Below are 17,550 nucleotides of genomic sequence, written 5' to 3'. Positions count from 1 at the left end.
AGGAAACAAAAAATAGGGATACAGAAAGGTGGATATTCCATAGATATGAAGAAGTGAAAAGAATTAATCACAGAAGTGAGAAGAAAACACAATGGACCACTGGTCCAAACTAAAAAACAAACATAATAGACAGAGAAAAACACAAATGTGAAAATGACAATGAATGTAATTGTAGCTTGGCTAAACATTACAAAGATAAAAAGAATAAAAGAACATATGCAATCAGTGGATAGTAAATTTTTTCATTATTTTTCGAACAGTTATGTTGAAATAAAGTATTTTTGTAATATTTTTAAGTGCAGATATCAATCAATATAATGTTATTTAAATTTATTAAGTCGATTTATTTTTAAAATAACAAAAATGTATTAATATTATGCTATTTCATTGTACGCATTTGTTAAATGCAGAAATGAACCAATATCAAGTTAATACGAAATAAATAATTTTGTTTCTATATATAACAAAAAACACACGTAATGAAACACTTTTAGAGTTCGTATGGAAGATTATTGTTAATTTCATGTGATCATAAGATCAAAAAAATTAACCTATAATTGCCACAATTGACTATTTACAAATTATACATAAAATAGTAGCATTACACAAAAATCGATAACAGTGGTTATGCGACTGTTGGTTTAAGTTATGTACAATAAGGTAGGCAACAAGAGATGTCAATGGTTTAAGTTATGTACAATTAAGTAGGCAACAAGAGATGTCAAAGGTTTAAGTAGTGTACAACTAAGTAGGTAACAAGCGATATCAATGGTTTAAGTTATGTACAAGTAAGCAGGCAACAAGAGATGTCAATCTGAAGCGGTAACAAATAAGATTTTTTTCCAGATATTTTCAGATTAAACATGGAAAAAATATACTTTTTAAAAAATTACTTTAAAGTAAGCCGGCAACAAGAGATGTCAATCAGAAGCGGTAACAAATAAGATTTTTTTTCAGATATTTTCAGATTAAACATGGAAAAAATATACTTAAATAATCACCTTCAATTCTTGTTTATTTGTAGTATCAGTTTATTTTAATCGGCATGTAGGGGAGGTATATATTTGACAAGCATATTTTTTTAATAATATTGTAACTGATCTATATGAGGAAGAGAGTACTTACAAAGACAGTGATATTGAATCCGACAGTGTAGTTGTCTTTTACATCCAAATTTCACTCAACACTTAAAAAAAACTTCATATGAAAGCGAAAATGAAGTAAGAGTTAATATATTATTGAAGAATTGTTACTTATAAAGTGTTAAGTGAAAAATAAAAGGATGATTTTAGTCCTCCACTGTTTACACCTTCATAAAACAATACAGCTTAAGAATGTTAATGAAGACAAACAGATAATCCTAAGTTCAGCACTTGTAATATCTTCAACAATATATTTTATTTAAATGTATTTATAGCTTGTTTAACATTCACAGATTAGAAAGAAAAATCATGTAATGAAGGTATCTTAGTGGATACATTATTTAGCAATGTGTAACACTGAATGACCATGTATTCAATTAAAAACAGCAATAAATAGTTTTGTTTATATGTTAGAACATGTATAAAGACTATTATTGTTATTAAAGATTCCCAATCATGTTCATGTTACATACATACAGTGATGTATCAATATGAAATCATACCGCTACCATGTATATAAAACAGGTACCTGTAGAACAAGACTATTGCCAAGCAATAAAAGTCAATGAAAGTCTCCTACCGGCTCCACCATTGTCAGATATTTCACCATTTTCAGAATATTTTTTGTTTCCATAGCAACCATCATTTTTGACGTAGGAACACAATGAAGTGATGTGCATACTGTCCATATTGCCATCTATCTATGTTCCAAGTTTCATGAAAAAATATTCAGAACTTTTAAAGTCATAGAAGGATCCAGAAAAAAGTGACGGACGGACGGACGGAGACAAAACCATTATATTATATGCATATATATTTAAAACTTATTTTAAACGCATGCATATATTGGTGCATCAATATATATTATTGCTACTCTCCTGCATATAAAGTAAGTGCATGTTGGTTTAAGTGTGCACAAAGGAGTACTATTTGTTTTAGAAGACACGTACAACATTTGTAAGAAGGGTCATTTTTATCTGAAAAAAAACTATAAATTATTTGTTAAATTATGACAGTAGTTTCATAAAAATTGTTATTTTAGTTGTTAAATTGCAGACATAAACTAAACATTTTATGATAACTAGCATACACAAGAATATACAAAAACAGAAGGTTAGCAACTAGGTTATAGTAATAATTACTGAATTGAAAAAAGAGTATTTAATTTTGCATTAGTGGCAGACATAAATGAATAGTTCATGTGCATATTTATGAACATCAGCAAACACAAGTATACACAAAAACAGAAGGTTAGCAGCTATATTATAGTAAAATGTACTGTATGGGAAAACAAGAAAATTTAAATAAGCACTAGAGTTGTATTACATGCTATGTACAAAACACAAACTTGAGCACACTGACATGAAAATCATATCGTAAGACTTGTGTACATTTTCACATTGAAACAATAATATTTCTAGTGAGCCAGCTTGAAAGGGTCAAAGCCAAAACATAACAAACATGAAAAGGATAGGCAACATCTTGGTTCAAAAGTAAACCTCTGTATGGAGAAAACATTTTACATAAAACGCTATATTTAATTATTGATATACTACATGCAGTCGTATTTACGTAGAGAAGAATGAGTCTTACCATTCTAATAATGACAATCTTAATGCATGTTCAACAGAAAATACTATATTTATAGCCGTAAACAATTAAACCTAAATTCATCAGCAAAATTACTAGTATTTTTGCAAATGGTTCAATCCATTTTATTGACGTTGACAAATATAGCCATGACGGAAAAGAACTTACAAAACAATGGTAATATCTTTACAAAGATAACAAAACATGTATTGCTATGATATATGAATGAACTGAATATCCCAATTAACACACTCATTCACACACGTTTCATAAATAATGATACATGTTTAATAAATAAAAACGGTTGTACAACACATCAGGTTGGAATAACCCGCGGGAATGGACTTACGTTCACTTGACGTTATTGGTTGATGAAAGCGTGGTAAGAAAATTTACAATGAACAAAAACAAGATATATTGAATGACCAATGAGCATTTTGCATCGGACTCATTCTTAATTAGTATTGGACATAACAAGTACAGGTATGGCAGCAGCTTTCATGGGTAAACCCACTTAATAGAGAGGATGGAATTCACGCAAAAAGTAAATATGTAAAATATGAAAAGGGAGTTAACAAATTTGACAGTACTCCATAAATATTTGGACTGTCCGAATACGAATCTATTAAGGATGTGTTTAACCTTGTTGTTGATGTATTGGCTCATTTCTTTTTTTTTAACCACACATCTGAATGTCTTCAAACAAACTTACTTCAGAATACTATTACAAACATTTTTCACTTGCGGGTACGTTGTACTTTTTGCAAACTTGTGTATTTTAACCTAGATGAGGTAAACCGATACAATAGTCGAACTGTTTAAGTACAGGTATTACATATAAACGTACCAATAATTACATGGTAAATTGTGCAATAATCCCGTCTGCATTGATATGATAAGCTGAATGATTACTTTGTTAAAAACACGGAACGCGCGCAGTATAATGACTCTTTTGTGTATGCCCTGTCCACCATACTTTTTAGCTTGTTCATGTTCGTTGTTGTCGTACTTATGAAAAAATACTTCTTCTACTTCTAACATTAAAAACAAAGCAAATGACAAAGCCGAAACATTCACGACGAAAAGCATATTACGCCATGAAAATTACGAAAAGAACGTCATTGTACGGCGCGCGAGTCCTTCATCCAAGCAATGTTAAGATAAACTCAGATAATATCGAAGGGTTTTTTCAATTTCGTTTTCCCTGATATTGGAAAATAATATATATATATATATATATGTTTCAAAAAGTTGTAGTGTGCATGAAACAATAAGTCAGGACATCTTAAAATTATAACCTGGATATGAACGAAATCTTCTTACAATGTGAGCACATACTTACATAAGGCTAAATTCCGTAATAGTATATTCAAATGGTTAGCAATGCATTCAGTTTGAAATATATTCATATACAGATGCTCTTTATGTGCGCGCTTTTGAATGAAGTAAATCTCCCCTTCTGTTCCAATTTGGATGAATTGTAGAAAAAACGACGGACGAAACAAATATGTATTCTTTTGGCGAAAAGACAGATTGCAATCTGTCACAAACGAGGAAGGTATTATTTGTACCCCTGCAGTTTTATCGGAAATAAACATGCAGCAGACGCAATCGTCGAAATTATCCAAAAGAAAATCGTATATGCGTCCAACACTTCCTGAATAAAAAAAAACAAGGAAGCTTTATTTTGCTTCAACGTAAACACGTTGTGTAAACTTACTGATTGTACATTGACTGTTCACTGACATTAAACACTCATTCGAAATGGTGTTGTGTTAATATTCATGTTCACAATTTACCAGCGCTTACACTTATCTGTTTTTAATATGAGAAATATTTGTTGGGTTGATTACAATTTATTTCTCAAATTTGATATACATTTTAAGGTACGTTACAAATTGAGATGTTGATTTTACTTTATGTTTTGGTGTACTGCTGATTTCAGATTAGTTGTACCGTTCTTGGAAATGTGGAAAATAGTAAATGTCATGTTTGTTTTCTAGCAGTGTGTGTATGCCTTGTTATCGTAAAGCGCACAATTTACAACAAATGAACCAATGGACCGTCTTTTATGACTTACACATTACTTTCTAATTATAATTGTTATCAGTTTTTGCTTTTAAGTTAAAATTATTGTCAATAATTCTTATTTCAATATTGCTTGCATAACCGATTTGTTTTGCCTTTAACAATGTTGAATACTCAAAACAAATTAAATGTATAATATTATCAAAATTTGAGAACGTTTTATGGTCGTTACTTTGATATAGTATTTTTTCTGCCGAATTTAATCAGTTTGTATTATTGTTTGCTTCGTTTATTTCATTCAGTCAAGCATAATTGTGTTAAATTCGCCAAAAATATTGTATTGAAGCATTCTTCGTTTTTGCCTTTTGAGATAATTAGCTGCTATAATTTTATGAAATTTTTAAAGTGCAAAATATTTTAAATAAAGCATCGCATCAAATGCATAATTGTCATAATTTATTTAATCATGCGTGTTGACTATTTATACATTATATTATGTCGGATTGAATTCCATAATAATACATATAGTTCGGTGTCTGATATTTTATAGATTAAAATGAAACGTTTTGTTTCATTTAAAATATTACATATACCACCATGTTTTTTTCTGTTTGAACTAATTGAACACCTTGTTGTCTTTTTAACAATATTAAAATAAGTAGTATATGGATATCTAGGACTTGCAAAAAATATGTATCTGGAGGTATCTGGATGAACTTATTTTATTTGGGTTCATTAACAATAAAGTAGAATGCATTTATAAAGGTGTGATTATTTGTATATACGGTAGGACTTTAATATAATATGGTTCTCAATTATTTAGTTGTAGTTTGCTGTTTTATTACTGCCAAATACATATTAGAGTTTGGTATATATGTTACGTATATACAATATATCCAGGGAAATAACGTTGTTGTGAAATATAATTATCTCCCTTGAAACACAAAAATACTTAAAAGTTCACTGTATCTTCTAGATCCAACGTATTTCCGCAGTTTCTCTAACATGGTGTTTGGGGTATTTATGAATCTTGATCGGATCGAGCCTAAAATACAACTATGGTTTCATGTTTGTAAATAAACGCTCTTGTAACTGTCCCTTCTGTGTATGTAAAACTGTTCCAACTTTGGAGATGTGTTGCGGTGTTAGTGTGGGCCGGTATATAACTGTGAATGAACTATCTTCTTTTGGGGAGGCTGTTCGGCTAGCGCAGTGGTTAGCACGCTCGCTTCTCACCTAGGCGATCCGGGTTCGATTCTCGTTCCCGGCGCATGTGAGTTTGGTTGGTGGTCATCATACCGGACAGGTGGGATTTCCGGTTTCTTCCCGCACAACACAAGACCGCCTCAAAATTAAAAAATCTTTCCGTAAATAATAAATAGTCGAAATTGCAGATATCAGTCAAAATTCGTCCCAAATTTCGTGAGTCTAAAATCTGATAAGGAAGGAGTGATGGGACACACTTCGGGTCCTCACATAATGCAGCCTCGGGCGCGGAGGGACCTCATAAACACGGAAATACACACACACACTTCTTTTGGGGATTTCACTGTGTTTGACCTGTTGGGGACACTTGTATAGTTTTTTAAAATACCCAATTTAATGAGCTGTTTGCATGTGTGTTTACGTATATCATTTCCTGTGAGTCCTACCCGTCCTACGATAAGACTTGTAAAAAACAACATTATTCACAGCATATGTCTAATTAATAATACATTCATTATAGTAATATGCAATTGTCTTCGTTGATTTCATAAACCATGCTGAGATAATACATGCAGTTTCAATCTGCATTGTCGATGGTAAAGTTATTAGTTTATAATGCGCGTAGTTCTAAGTGTGATATAATTATTTTTTTTGAACAGAATATCAAAGTTACATTTTTTAAACAATGTTATCATCATCATTGTAATCATCACTCCATCATCACAATCATCATCATGATCATTATCATAATAATTATCATCGTCATCATCATCGTCGTCATCATCGTCATCATCATCATCATCATCATCATCATCATCATCATCAGTAGAAGCATTATCGAAAGATAGTTTACAAAAACATCATCGCAATCAAGATAAGAAACATTATAACTGCCTACACAGACAACGACAACACTGTTTAACTATTGAATGGTGTTTAATAATCTTTAGTATTATACAATATAAGCAACAAAAAGCTCACACAATAAACAATCCGAAACAACTGATTACTCGTAATTAATTAAAAACAAGGGCTGTTTGTAAAACATGCATGCCCCCAATATGGGCTGTCAGTTGTAGTGGCAGCCATGGTGTGAATACGTTTTTTGTCACTGTGACCTTGACCTTTTACGTAGTGACCTGAAAATCAATAGAGGTCATCTGCCATTCTTGAGACATCATCCGGAAACCATTTTACTGTGTCCGAGTAACCGTGACCTTGACCTTTGACCAAGTGACCTGAAAGTCAATAGGGTTCATCTGCGAGTCATGATCAATGTACCTATGAAGTTTCATGATCATTGGCATATGCGTTCTTGAATTATCAGTGAGTTATCATCCGGAAACCATTTTTCTAATTTGAGTCACCGTGACTTTGATCTTTGACCTAGTGACTTGAAATCAATAGGGATCATCTGCGAATCATGATTAACGTACCTATGAAGTTTCATGATCCTAGGCATAAGCGTTCTTGAATTATCATCCGGACACCATTTTACTGTTTCGGGTCACAGTGACCTTGACCTTTGACCTAGTGACCTGAAAATCAATAGGGGTTAACTGCGAGTCTTGATCAATGTACCAATGAAGTTTCATGATCCTAGGCTTAAGCGTTCTTGAGTTATCAGCCGTAAACCATTTTACTATTTCGGTTCACCGTGACCTTGACCTTTGCCCTAGTGACCTCAAAATCAATAGGGGTCATCTGTGAGTCATGATCAATGTATCTATGAAGTTTCATGATCCTAGGCGTAAGCGTTCTTGAGTTATCATCCGGAAACCATTTTACTATTTTGGGCCACCGTGACCTTTGACCTAAAATTCAATAGGGGTCATCTGTAAGTCATGGTCAATGTACCTTTGAAGTTTCATGATCCTAAGCCAAAATGTTCTTGAGGTATCATCCGGAAACCATTTTACTATTTTGAGTCACTGTGACCTTGACCTTTGACCTGAAAATCAATAGGGGTCATCTGCCAGACATGGTCGATCTACCATGGTCGAAGTTTCATGATCCTATGCCAAAGCGTTCTTGAGTTATCATCCGGAAACTGGTGGACGGACCGACCGACATGAGCAAAACAATATACCCCCTCTTCTTCGAAGGGGGGCATAATAATTATATGTCAAATGAACAATGTGAGAAAATGCATCTAAACTGTTGAATCTATATGCATTTTACAAATAAATACATTAATTTTGTTATTTTCAATGAAACCTAAATTTTATTGACCATTTATTGAGGGTATAGTTATTTCAGACGATCAAAACGACACGCCCTTTGCACACAAATCAAATATACGCACATTAATATCTTAAATATTAACTAATCAAGTTGTGCTAATTATAAAGAAAAAAACGGAAATCATAACTGAGAAATCATGCAATAGTAATAGATGAAGTCTAATGCTTTGAGTATATTGCGGAATAAATGTACAGTTAATTGCACATACTTTAACGCGCATGTGTAAGACTGTATAAAACTTTTAAATTATATAATTCCTCTACACAAAAGATAGCATTGAATTAATACCATGTACACAAACCGTTTACTCAATGTAATTAAAAGTCTTATTGTGTTTAGTAGTGTGACACTTGCTCTGTAGCAAGAAGAAACATCGCCTAATCTTGTTTCGTGTATTTGAACTAATGCATCTGAAGTTATTTACAATTTCGGAGCTAAATTGACATGATTTTGTTTATTAAAACATTCCATCAATTGAACAGCAAAGCTTGTGCGAATGTGTATCTTTTAAAGATGAATGTATATTAAAAATATAAATTTTTCATTGAATGTCACTACAAATTATACCGAGATCATTTTAAAATCGAAATATTATTTGTCTACTCTATTGTTTTGTCAAAAAACACAAGTGGTATATTCAACAACACTGTATGAAAGCATAATTCAGGACATTAAAAACAATCGATTTATACTAATACGATGCCTAACAACAACATACCCATGTAAACGCATTTATGACATTGAGTCTGGACATATACAAAGTCGATTAATTTTTAAGTCATTCATCAAAGAATCTTTAACAAACATCAGCTTTAACGCTAAGGTCATCGTGGGCAGTGACATCAACGCCAACAATGTCACGTACAGACATGGCAAAACAGGCAAAAACAGCCAGACTCTTCAAAGTTTTGGATTTGACACACACTGTGCAAAAAACGCAAATAAAAATACTTTATATGTATTTCAATAATCCAAGTGTCTTTAAGTCTATAGAAAGGAAGACAATCAAAACGATGATGTCATGCACTCTTTATAGGTAAAGTCAACGGAATGAAAAGTGTACAGTTAAATACTCATGCTTCAATGCGCACTACTTAAATTGTAACACCGTCTTTGAAATTGTTTATAGCATGAAAACAAAGGCATGCGTTAAATTAAAACATATTATAACATAACATTTACACAAAATATATACGTAATGTGATTATGCCGTTTTATTGCATTAAGTAGTGAGACACGAAGAATCGCCGCATATGTATCTTGATTTTAATAAATACATATAAAATAGTTTACTATTTAGGAGCGAAATTTCCGTCATATTGTTCATTTTAAGAGGCCATTATTGTTACAGAAAAACTCCGGCGAATGTATCTCTTTTAAAGATTTGTGGAACAGAATCATATACGTGTCATTTGACTTAATACAAATAAGTTCAGATCGTTATAAAATAGAAACATTGTTGTTTCTGCTATATTTACTTGCCAAATAACTCTTGTCGGAAATGCAACAACAAACTTTGCATAATATTATAGCTAAAGTGCATAAATAGAACGAACACAACATCAGTGTACACATAATGTAAAATAAGTTTCGATTTTTACAAAGTATTACAAACACTATAACGATTCAATAACACTAGTTTCATACTAATTAAATGTCAAACAACAACACACACTTATTTATAAGAATGAGTCTGGATTTATCTGAAGTCCAATTGAAATTCGACTATATTTGAATCTTTCCATTAATTTAGCGAATATGTCATATGCATAATCTTTAATGCTTAAGTCACAGTGAGCAGGGTTATCAACACCACCAATGTAATGTACCGGCATTGTAGAATTAGATTCAGATTCATATGTTCGGAATTTTTTAACTACAACATTCGGCCGAGAAAAAAGTTCCTGTTGAACTAGAATGTATTCCTGGAGTAGGATTCGTTCTGGGGGATCAATACTTGAAGCACAACCAATTTCTAGCTCAATATCAATTGCATGCGGACATGCTGCCAGTCTGCCCACAAGGTCCCGTAATTCCGAGGGAAGCAATTTTTTAGTGTATATATTCAAATACTTCAATGATCGTGGTACCTGCAGCGCAATGTATGTATTCAAATGTAGTGTAAGCGTCTCAAGCTGTGTAAGTGATGATAGCCACTGAGACAACGACTCTGCATGATCCACTCTCAAACCTCTCTTTTCGCCACTCAGACTCAGTCTCTTGATGTTCAGACCATTCAGAGCCTCATACAAGCCAGGGCTGTCTTTTTTGGCGATAATACTAAGTGTGTCCAGTGTGAGCGATAATAGCGACATCTTAATAGACTCTGCATACTTTAGATGAAAATCTACAGACTTGCTTCCCAAACTCATACTCAGACTCTTGATACTCAGACTATGGAGAGCCTCCCACAAACCAGGACATTTGTTATCAAACAGATCCTGACTCAGAGTCAAACTCAGACTCTTGATACTTAGACCCTTGAGAGCCTCCCACATACCAGGATTGCCTTCATACATACTAACACTTAGTGTATCCAGCTGTTTGAGCGATACTAACGACTGTTTCAGAGACGTAGCATACTTCAGTTGAAAATTGCTATTGTCGCAAATCAGACTCAGATTCTTGATACTCAGACCCTGGAAAGCCTCCCACAGACCAGGACTGTCTTCTCCCACACTAACATTAAGTGTTTCCAGCTGTTTAAGCGATAATATCGACTTCTTCAGAAACGTCGCATTCTTAAGTTTACAGTGGCAACTCAGACTCAGACTCTTGATACTCAGACCATGGAGAGCCTCCCACAAACCAGAAGTGTCGCTATACACACAAACATTAAGTGTTTCCAGCTGTTTGAGCGATAATATAGACTGCTTCAGAGACTTCGCATTCTTTACGTAAAAACTTTGCCAGTAGCCACTCAGACTCAGACTCTTGATACCTAAACCATGAAGAGCCTCCCACAGAGCACGATTGCCATTGTTCACTTCAATACTAAGCATTTCTAGCTGTTTAAGCGAGGCTAACGACTGAGACAACGACTCTGTATGATTCACTTCCATCATTCTCAGACTTAGACTCTTAATATTCAAACCATGAAGAGTCTTCCACTGATCAGGTGTGTCACGATTGCCATACATGTAGTCCACGTCAATACTAAGCATTTCTAGCTGTGTAAGCGAGGCTAACGACTGAGACAACGGCTGAGACAACGACTCTGTATGATTCACTTCCATCATTCTCAGACTTAGACTCTTGATACCTAAACCATGAAGAGCCTTCCACAGAGCACGATTGCCATTGTCCACTTCAATACTAAGCATTTCTAGCTGTTTAAGCGAGGCTAACGACTGAGACATCGACTCTGTATGATTCACTTCTCTCATAATTAGACTTAGACTCTTAATATTCAAACCATGAAGAGTCTTCCACTGATCAGGTGTGTCATAATCCACTTCAATTCTAAGTTTGTCCAGATGTAAGAGCAATACAAGCGTCTGAGACAACGACTCTTTATGATTTTCTCGAAAAGCTTTACAACAATCATCCAGACTCGGACTATTCAGACCATTGAGGGCATTCCACAATTTGCAACCAAGTACGGACACTGCTATTTTTTTATTTTCTGTTTTTATTTTTACATTGCCAGTATTAAATAATGTTCTGACTGCGCCTTTTTCGCACCACGTTATTTCACAGTCATACAGCTCAAACTTCACCTGATGATCAAGTGTCAGCAGACTGCTGAGTAGACTGCATAGCAACGTATAGGAACATTTGACACCCACTAATCTAATATATTCTATAGAGGGCAGTGTTGTGCACTGGCTTGGATCGGTACTGATTTGAACAATCCAGACTGGAAATTCCAATGAGGTCACACTGGCAGAATCTGAAAACAAAACAAAATAAAAATAATATTTAGTGAATATCATGGTCACATTAGATCTATATTTACGAATTGAAACATTGACATTAATCAATCGTCAGATCATATTCCAATACCTCTAAATATGAAGCACTAAAGTGGTGCCGTTTGTTTTGATATTTTCAATTACATTAATCTTATTGTTCGAATGGTTCACTCAAATTATTAATACATTTACATTTAGCAGATGTGTACTCGAGTGTTATATTTACACTGTGTTGTATACTATATTAGTTTAAATTATATATGTACGTGTTGATATAAATATTGAAATTCTAATTCACTGCATTTGTCGTATGATATACATATTTTTATTATAGCACATTTCCTTATCTTTATGCACAAATAAAAGACAATCATGGGTTTATGTCTTAACACCTGAAAACAGTTTTCGCCCCTATAGTTTGTATAGTTGACATACAAAATAAAATAATTCCCATAAAATAAGAGAAAATAAGATAATTTATAGTAAAATGCCAATCATCAAACATAACAACAAAGCTTTGTTTTAAAAAACAGGGACAAAGGCCTCAAGGCGCTCTAGTCTACAGGGAAATAATTGATCTGGAAAATGGTGAAAGGGTTTATAGGCAAGTACATGCATGCTGCCTTGTAACATTCTCATGTTATTTACTTGCATATGCTTTATGCTTCATACCAACTGCATTTTTGCATATGCTGCTGAAGAAATTCATTGTCTGTTAATGCTTCACCAGGCTATTGTGTCGTCTCTTAATCATTATTGCTTTTATCATATGTGTATTATTGTTTTTGCAAACTGTTGCTAGTAACTGCATCGTTGAAATGTCAATGTATTGCTATTTTTGTTTGTTACATATTCTTGGTCGCCAAAGTGAAGAAGACAATGTAGTTAGCGAATATAGCGATTGATTTACGCATTTTTACTTGTTATTATTTTATTTTTTTCCAACACATTTTATTTCGTGATTCCATATACGTACAATATGCATAATAACAATATTATGTTGCAATCAGACATAAAAAAATGGTATCACAAATACATGTAATGCATCAAACACATATCATAAGTAATTCGTAATAGTATACACGATGACAAAGCGTATAAGTTAGTAAAGTATGAAGTACACATTGCAATTACATGTACTACTTTAGTGTTGAAAAATACATATACAAAAATGATCCATCATCCAAGCTTTAGTGAAGGATGATGGGCATTATTTGAGTAAAGCCGGAGGCTGAGCATGTATACTTAGCATATCGGGATGACGATATCGAGTGATCCGCATTTTAAATAACGCGCTTAAAAACACCACGTGACTCACCTACATACCCGGATATTCAACCAGATTTTACCATTCTTTAAAACTGTTTTGTTGCTTTAAAATCGTACACAAGCACAAAGGGAAGGGAAAAAAGTTGATCAAACTTCAATCAACCGAAAAGCCATATATTAAATTATATTCTCAGAATACATAATATAATTTCATAAAGAAGGGTGGGAGTATACATGCTCAGCCTCCGGCTTTACTCAAATAATGCCCATCATCCTTCACTAAAGCTTGGATGATGGATCATTATTTTCCGTAAAGCCTCCGGCTTTCACATGTATACTTAGCATCTTTAAATCTAGCAACAAAACCGAACACAAACAATAACAACGGTGAGTATCTTTTACTAAAGACTTCCATCATAACTATCATTATCAATCATTTATGGATGTAACACTACAGACATTATCACAGGAGATTCAACCCTGTTAAAACAAATCAACACAACATTTTGGATATGCAATCTTCATCAACACATTTCATTACTAGTTTAAAATAATAATTATTAACTACCTAACACAGCGTCATTAATTGACACTGATTTATCTACTCCAGTTATAAAAATTCTTATCAAATTTCCATTCTGGAGTTTTGAAAAATGCCCACGAAGGATCATCCTTTATTATATGCTGCAAAAGTAGCTGCAGATGTAAACACAAGCCTTTAAAATTATAATGTCTATACCAGAAGTTGTAAGACTTTCCTTAGCCATCTATCCGCAGTACAAGTGGTAACTGTCTTATAGGTTACATAAAACACTAACAAAAATATACATTTCTAAAGGCTTTCTAAAGGCTTTAGTACATTTTACATAAAACAACACGGTATGCATAACATACAATTTCTCATAATGAAATTTTCTAAAACTAACAGATAATTATTATGCTTATTAGTGATTATGAGATGATTAGGAAACACAAAACACACATTATTATTACTTGTCTTCATATAGCCTAAGTGTGTTAAGTAACACTAAAGTCTAAGCCCTGGGACGCAGGATAATGCTATTAAAGCAGACACCTAAAGTGTCATCATTTTCATAGTCAGTTTATTTAATGGATACAAAGACCATAAAATTTTAGAACAGTACTCACACTCCATGTGAATATATATATCTAGGAAGAACTGGCCAAATATTAAATATTCCTACATAAATTTAGTTATAAAAAATATATTGGAAGACCAAATGTAACCATTAAATTGCAATTTCTACAATAGCATTGCATAATGAGTATTTAACACTAAATAGGATTTCTAATCCTCATGGAGGTCATACACCACTACACCTTCAGTCATTTGAAAGGGACTGTAAAGCCATTGAACCACACCATAAATACCACTTTTTCCAGGTCAAACGATATTGATTCCTTGTCCATGGTATATAGGCTGACAGGGCAATTTCTGCAGTTCTTTGTGAAACTCCCCAACTCGACAATGATTGCCGGATAAAGTCACCACGACCATCTTCAATGAATGGCTGAGAGGATGCACCATGCTGCTGTGCAGATGAAACAATAGGTCCAGATGTCTCAGTAACCTGACTGGCAAAGAAAGTATATTAGACAATACCAATGGATACCATGATTATATTAGACAATACCAATTGATACCGTGATCAACTTTTCCAAACAGGACAAACTAAAAACGACTGTTCTACTTCATCAGAAATAATAATATTGTATATTTTGCCAATCAGATTAAATGGTTGAAAATATAAGGCTACATACCACTACAAGACATATAAAATACATCAACACCATAAGACCCTAGTTCTGGGAACCATTAAACAAATGTATCTATGTATTAAGCCTAGCTAGACGCAAAAAGGTCTGTATCTGACTAAAACAGGTGTCTTCAACTTCTAGAAAAAATATCAAAATTTAATATCCACTATGTGGAGTTTGAAAACTTTTTAGAATAAAAATCTGCTTAAATATTAGTATTTCCTGGAATATGAATTGCTGAAATAAAAAATATTTGTGTATATTAAAACACCAAATCCAAATGCCTTATACCAAGCAATCCATAGGACCCAGGGCTCGAAATTAACACTCGCACACTCGCAAAATGCGAGTGAAAAATACCGATTGCGAGTTAAGTTTTAAGCCACTAGTAATTTTTTGTGAGTAAAGAAATAGTGAAAAAAAAAGTAATATTGCTAAATGCGTTTGACGTCCTGAACGCTAAACCATAGGTCATATAACGTCTTAATGCCTTTATGCGTAAGCGCACGCCTTGTATAGACTAGTATACTTATAGTACAGATACCAGGATGGTATTGGTACAAATAACGTTAAACAGTCGACTAATTCACACGTGGTCATTGAACTTGAACAGACATGGCGTCGAAGCGAAAAATAACTAGTTTCTGTTTGCCCACAGATGGAAATAACAATACGAAAAACAAAGCAAAGTTAACTGTTGAATAAAAAAAAACGAAACTAAATTATGTTTCCAGCAAAATTTGCGAGAATGTTTTTGATTTTGCGAGTTGGTATTAAAGCTGCTCGCAATGTTTTGCAAGTAGAAAAAAAAGTTAAATTCGAGCCCTGGGACCTTAATTCATTGCTCCCATAACTGTAATATAAGACACAGAAGTAACATTAACACTTTGTATCTTAATGTGAATATCACAGTGACAAGAAAATGAGGACTGCAAAGAATAAAAGATGGAAATAGCTCCAAATAATGAATAGAATGTTACATACACTATTCTCAACTCCATCTACCATATGCATATTGTTCACTATATCTGCAACATAACAAACCCATCCTTCCATAGAGGCATCAGTTGCTAAGTGAAACAAAATATCCGTTTGCCTTATAGTCTTTCCATTTCCAGAGACCACAATAGTTATCCACAGTTTTAACTCCTCCTTACTTCCATTACTCAAATATGTACCTTTATCAAAGTCATTAATATCCCCATGACCTCTAAACTTATCGCGCTCTTAGCTTCTATAATACAAAGGCGCCTCTAGAATAGCAAAAAATGCATTAGCTACATGGTATCTGCCTGTGAAGGAAACAATTTCTCGTACTCTCACATGCCTTGTATGCAATACAGTTTATAATCAGTCACAATCTTCTGTGCTATGCCCTCTGTTAAAACACCATAAACCAGACGGTATCAATGACAAACCCAAATTACTACTAATCACTATTATCTGCGAAGGCTGTAATACAGATATTTAATTATTTATAATTAATCCTAAAAATTTCAATATGTCTAGAATCCGGTTTTAATTTTGTAAACAGGTCTCTTTAATTTGATGCATATTAATTGAAACATCTAGATATAATATAAACACATGATTTCCATAAATCTAAACCAAGCATGTATTGGCTGTAAATTTATGTTAACAATTTTGGAGCTGGCGCTAAATTAGGCGTCAGGCAAACAAACTTATAGAGTTCCATTCAATCCGAAAATAAATTCTTTGATCATGTTCACTCCAAGGTACTTAAAGTATATGTATCCTGCAGATCTATACTCTAAAATAATCATTCTTCTGAATGAGATCCAAAAACATTTATAACATTTCTTATTTACAGTGCTCATAAACAATTCATTCATTAGATATTTCAAATTAATTACTGGTCTATAATTCTCATTTGCTTTAAGCACTATAAAAATATTAGAAATAAACTGATTGTTTTCATCACTTGACTGTACAATCGCTCCTTTTTTAAGTAAAAGATTTACTTCCTCATTAACAAATAATATTTGATCAAAACTAAATGGAATTTCATTTGAAATAATGTTTAGCCAGGAATAGTCAGAAAAATCCAGGAGTCTAGTAAAAATTTCTCCCATTTTTGCACGTGATACTTAAATTTTCCCTCAGTGCATACCAATAGTTTATTGACTGGTCAGCCATAGTAACAGTAGCATTGGGAATAGTCTACTTATCTAAAGGCACCGCATGATCGAGTTGCCCCTATGTATGAACCCCTTTGAGGGTATGGTGAACCTAATGGCATTAGGAGGTTTAAAACTTCCAATGAAAGTTGCAGGATGAAAAAACTTCTACCCAGAGAGCGTCTTAAGGGTCTTGCATAGAACGCTCGCATTCTCATATCATTCACAAAGCAAAACAAT

General features: G+C 33.3%; 3 protein-coding genes across 3 annotated transcripts in view; all 3 read right to left on the bottom strand.

The window, feature by feature from the left end:
- Window positions 1–17,550, bottom strand: part of LOC127845424 (uncharacterized) — a 564,768-nt gene that overhangs the window by 167,640 nt on the left and 379,578 nt on the right. The gene's annotated exons all lie outside the window — the stretch shown is intronic.
- Window positions 1–17,550, bottom strand: part of LOC127845416 (uncharacterized) — a 577,557-nt gene that overhangs the window by 191,907 nt on the left and 368,100 nt on the right. The window contains exon 13 of the mRNA XM_052376315.1: window positions 10,301–12,102. Within this exon, the coding sequence (XP_052232275.1) occupies window positions 10,301–12,102 (1,802 nt within the window). The remainder of the gene's footprint in view (window positions 1–10,300; window positions 12,103–17,550) is intronic.
- LOC127845915 (uncharacterized) overlaps window positions 6,884–17,550 on the bottom strand; it is a 462,977-nt gene continuing 452,310 nt past the window's right edge. Inside the window, exon 3 of the mRNA XM_052377093.1 lies at window positions 6,884–7,090. The gene's annotated coding sequence lies outside the window, so the exon portion shown is untranslated. The remainder of the gene's footprint in view (window positions 7,091–17,550) is intronic.

Source organism: Dreissena polymorpha, chromosome 9, assembly GCF_020536995.1.
Source record: "Dreissena polymorpha isolate Duluth1 chromosome 9, UMN_Dpol_1.0, whole genome shotgun sequence".
NCBI classification, from domain to species: Eukaryota; Metazoa; Mollusca; class Bivalvia; order Myida; family Dreissenidae; genus Dreissena; species Dreissena polymorpha.
Note: the sequence above shows the minus strand (reverse complement) of the source record. Positions and strands in the feature narration are given on the sequence as shown.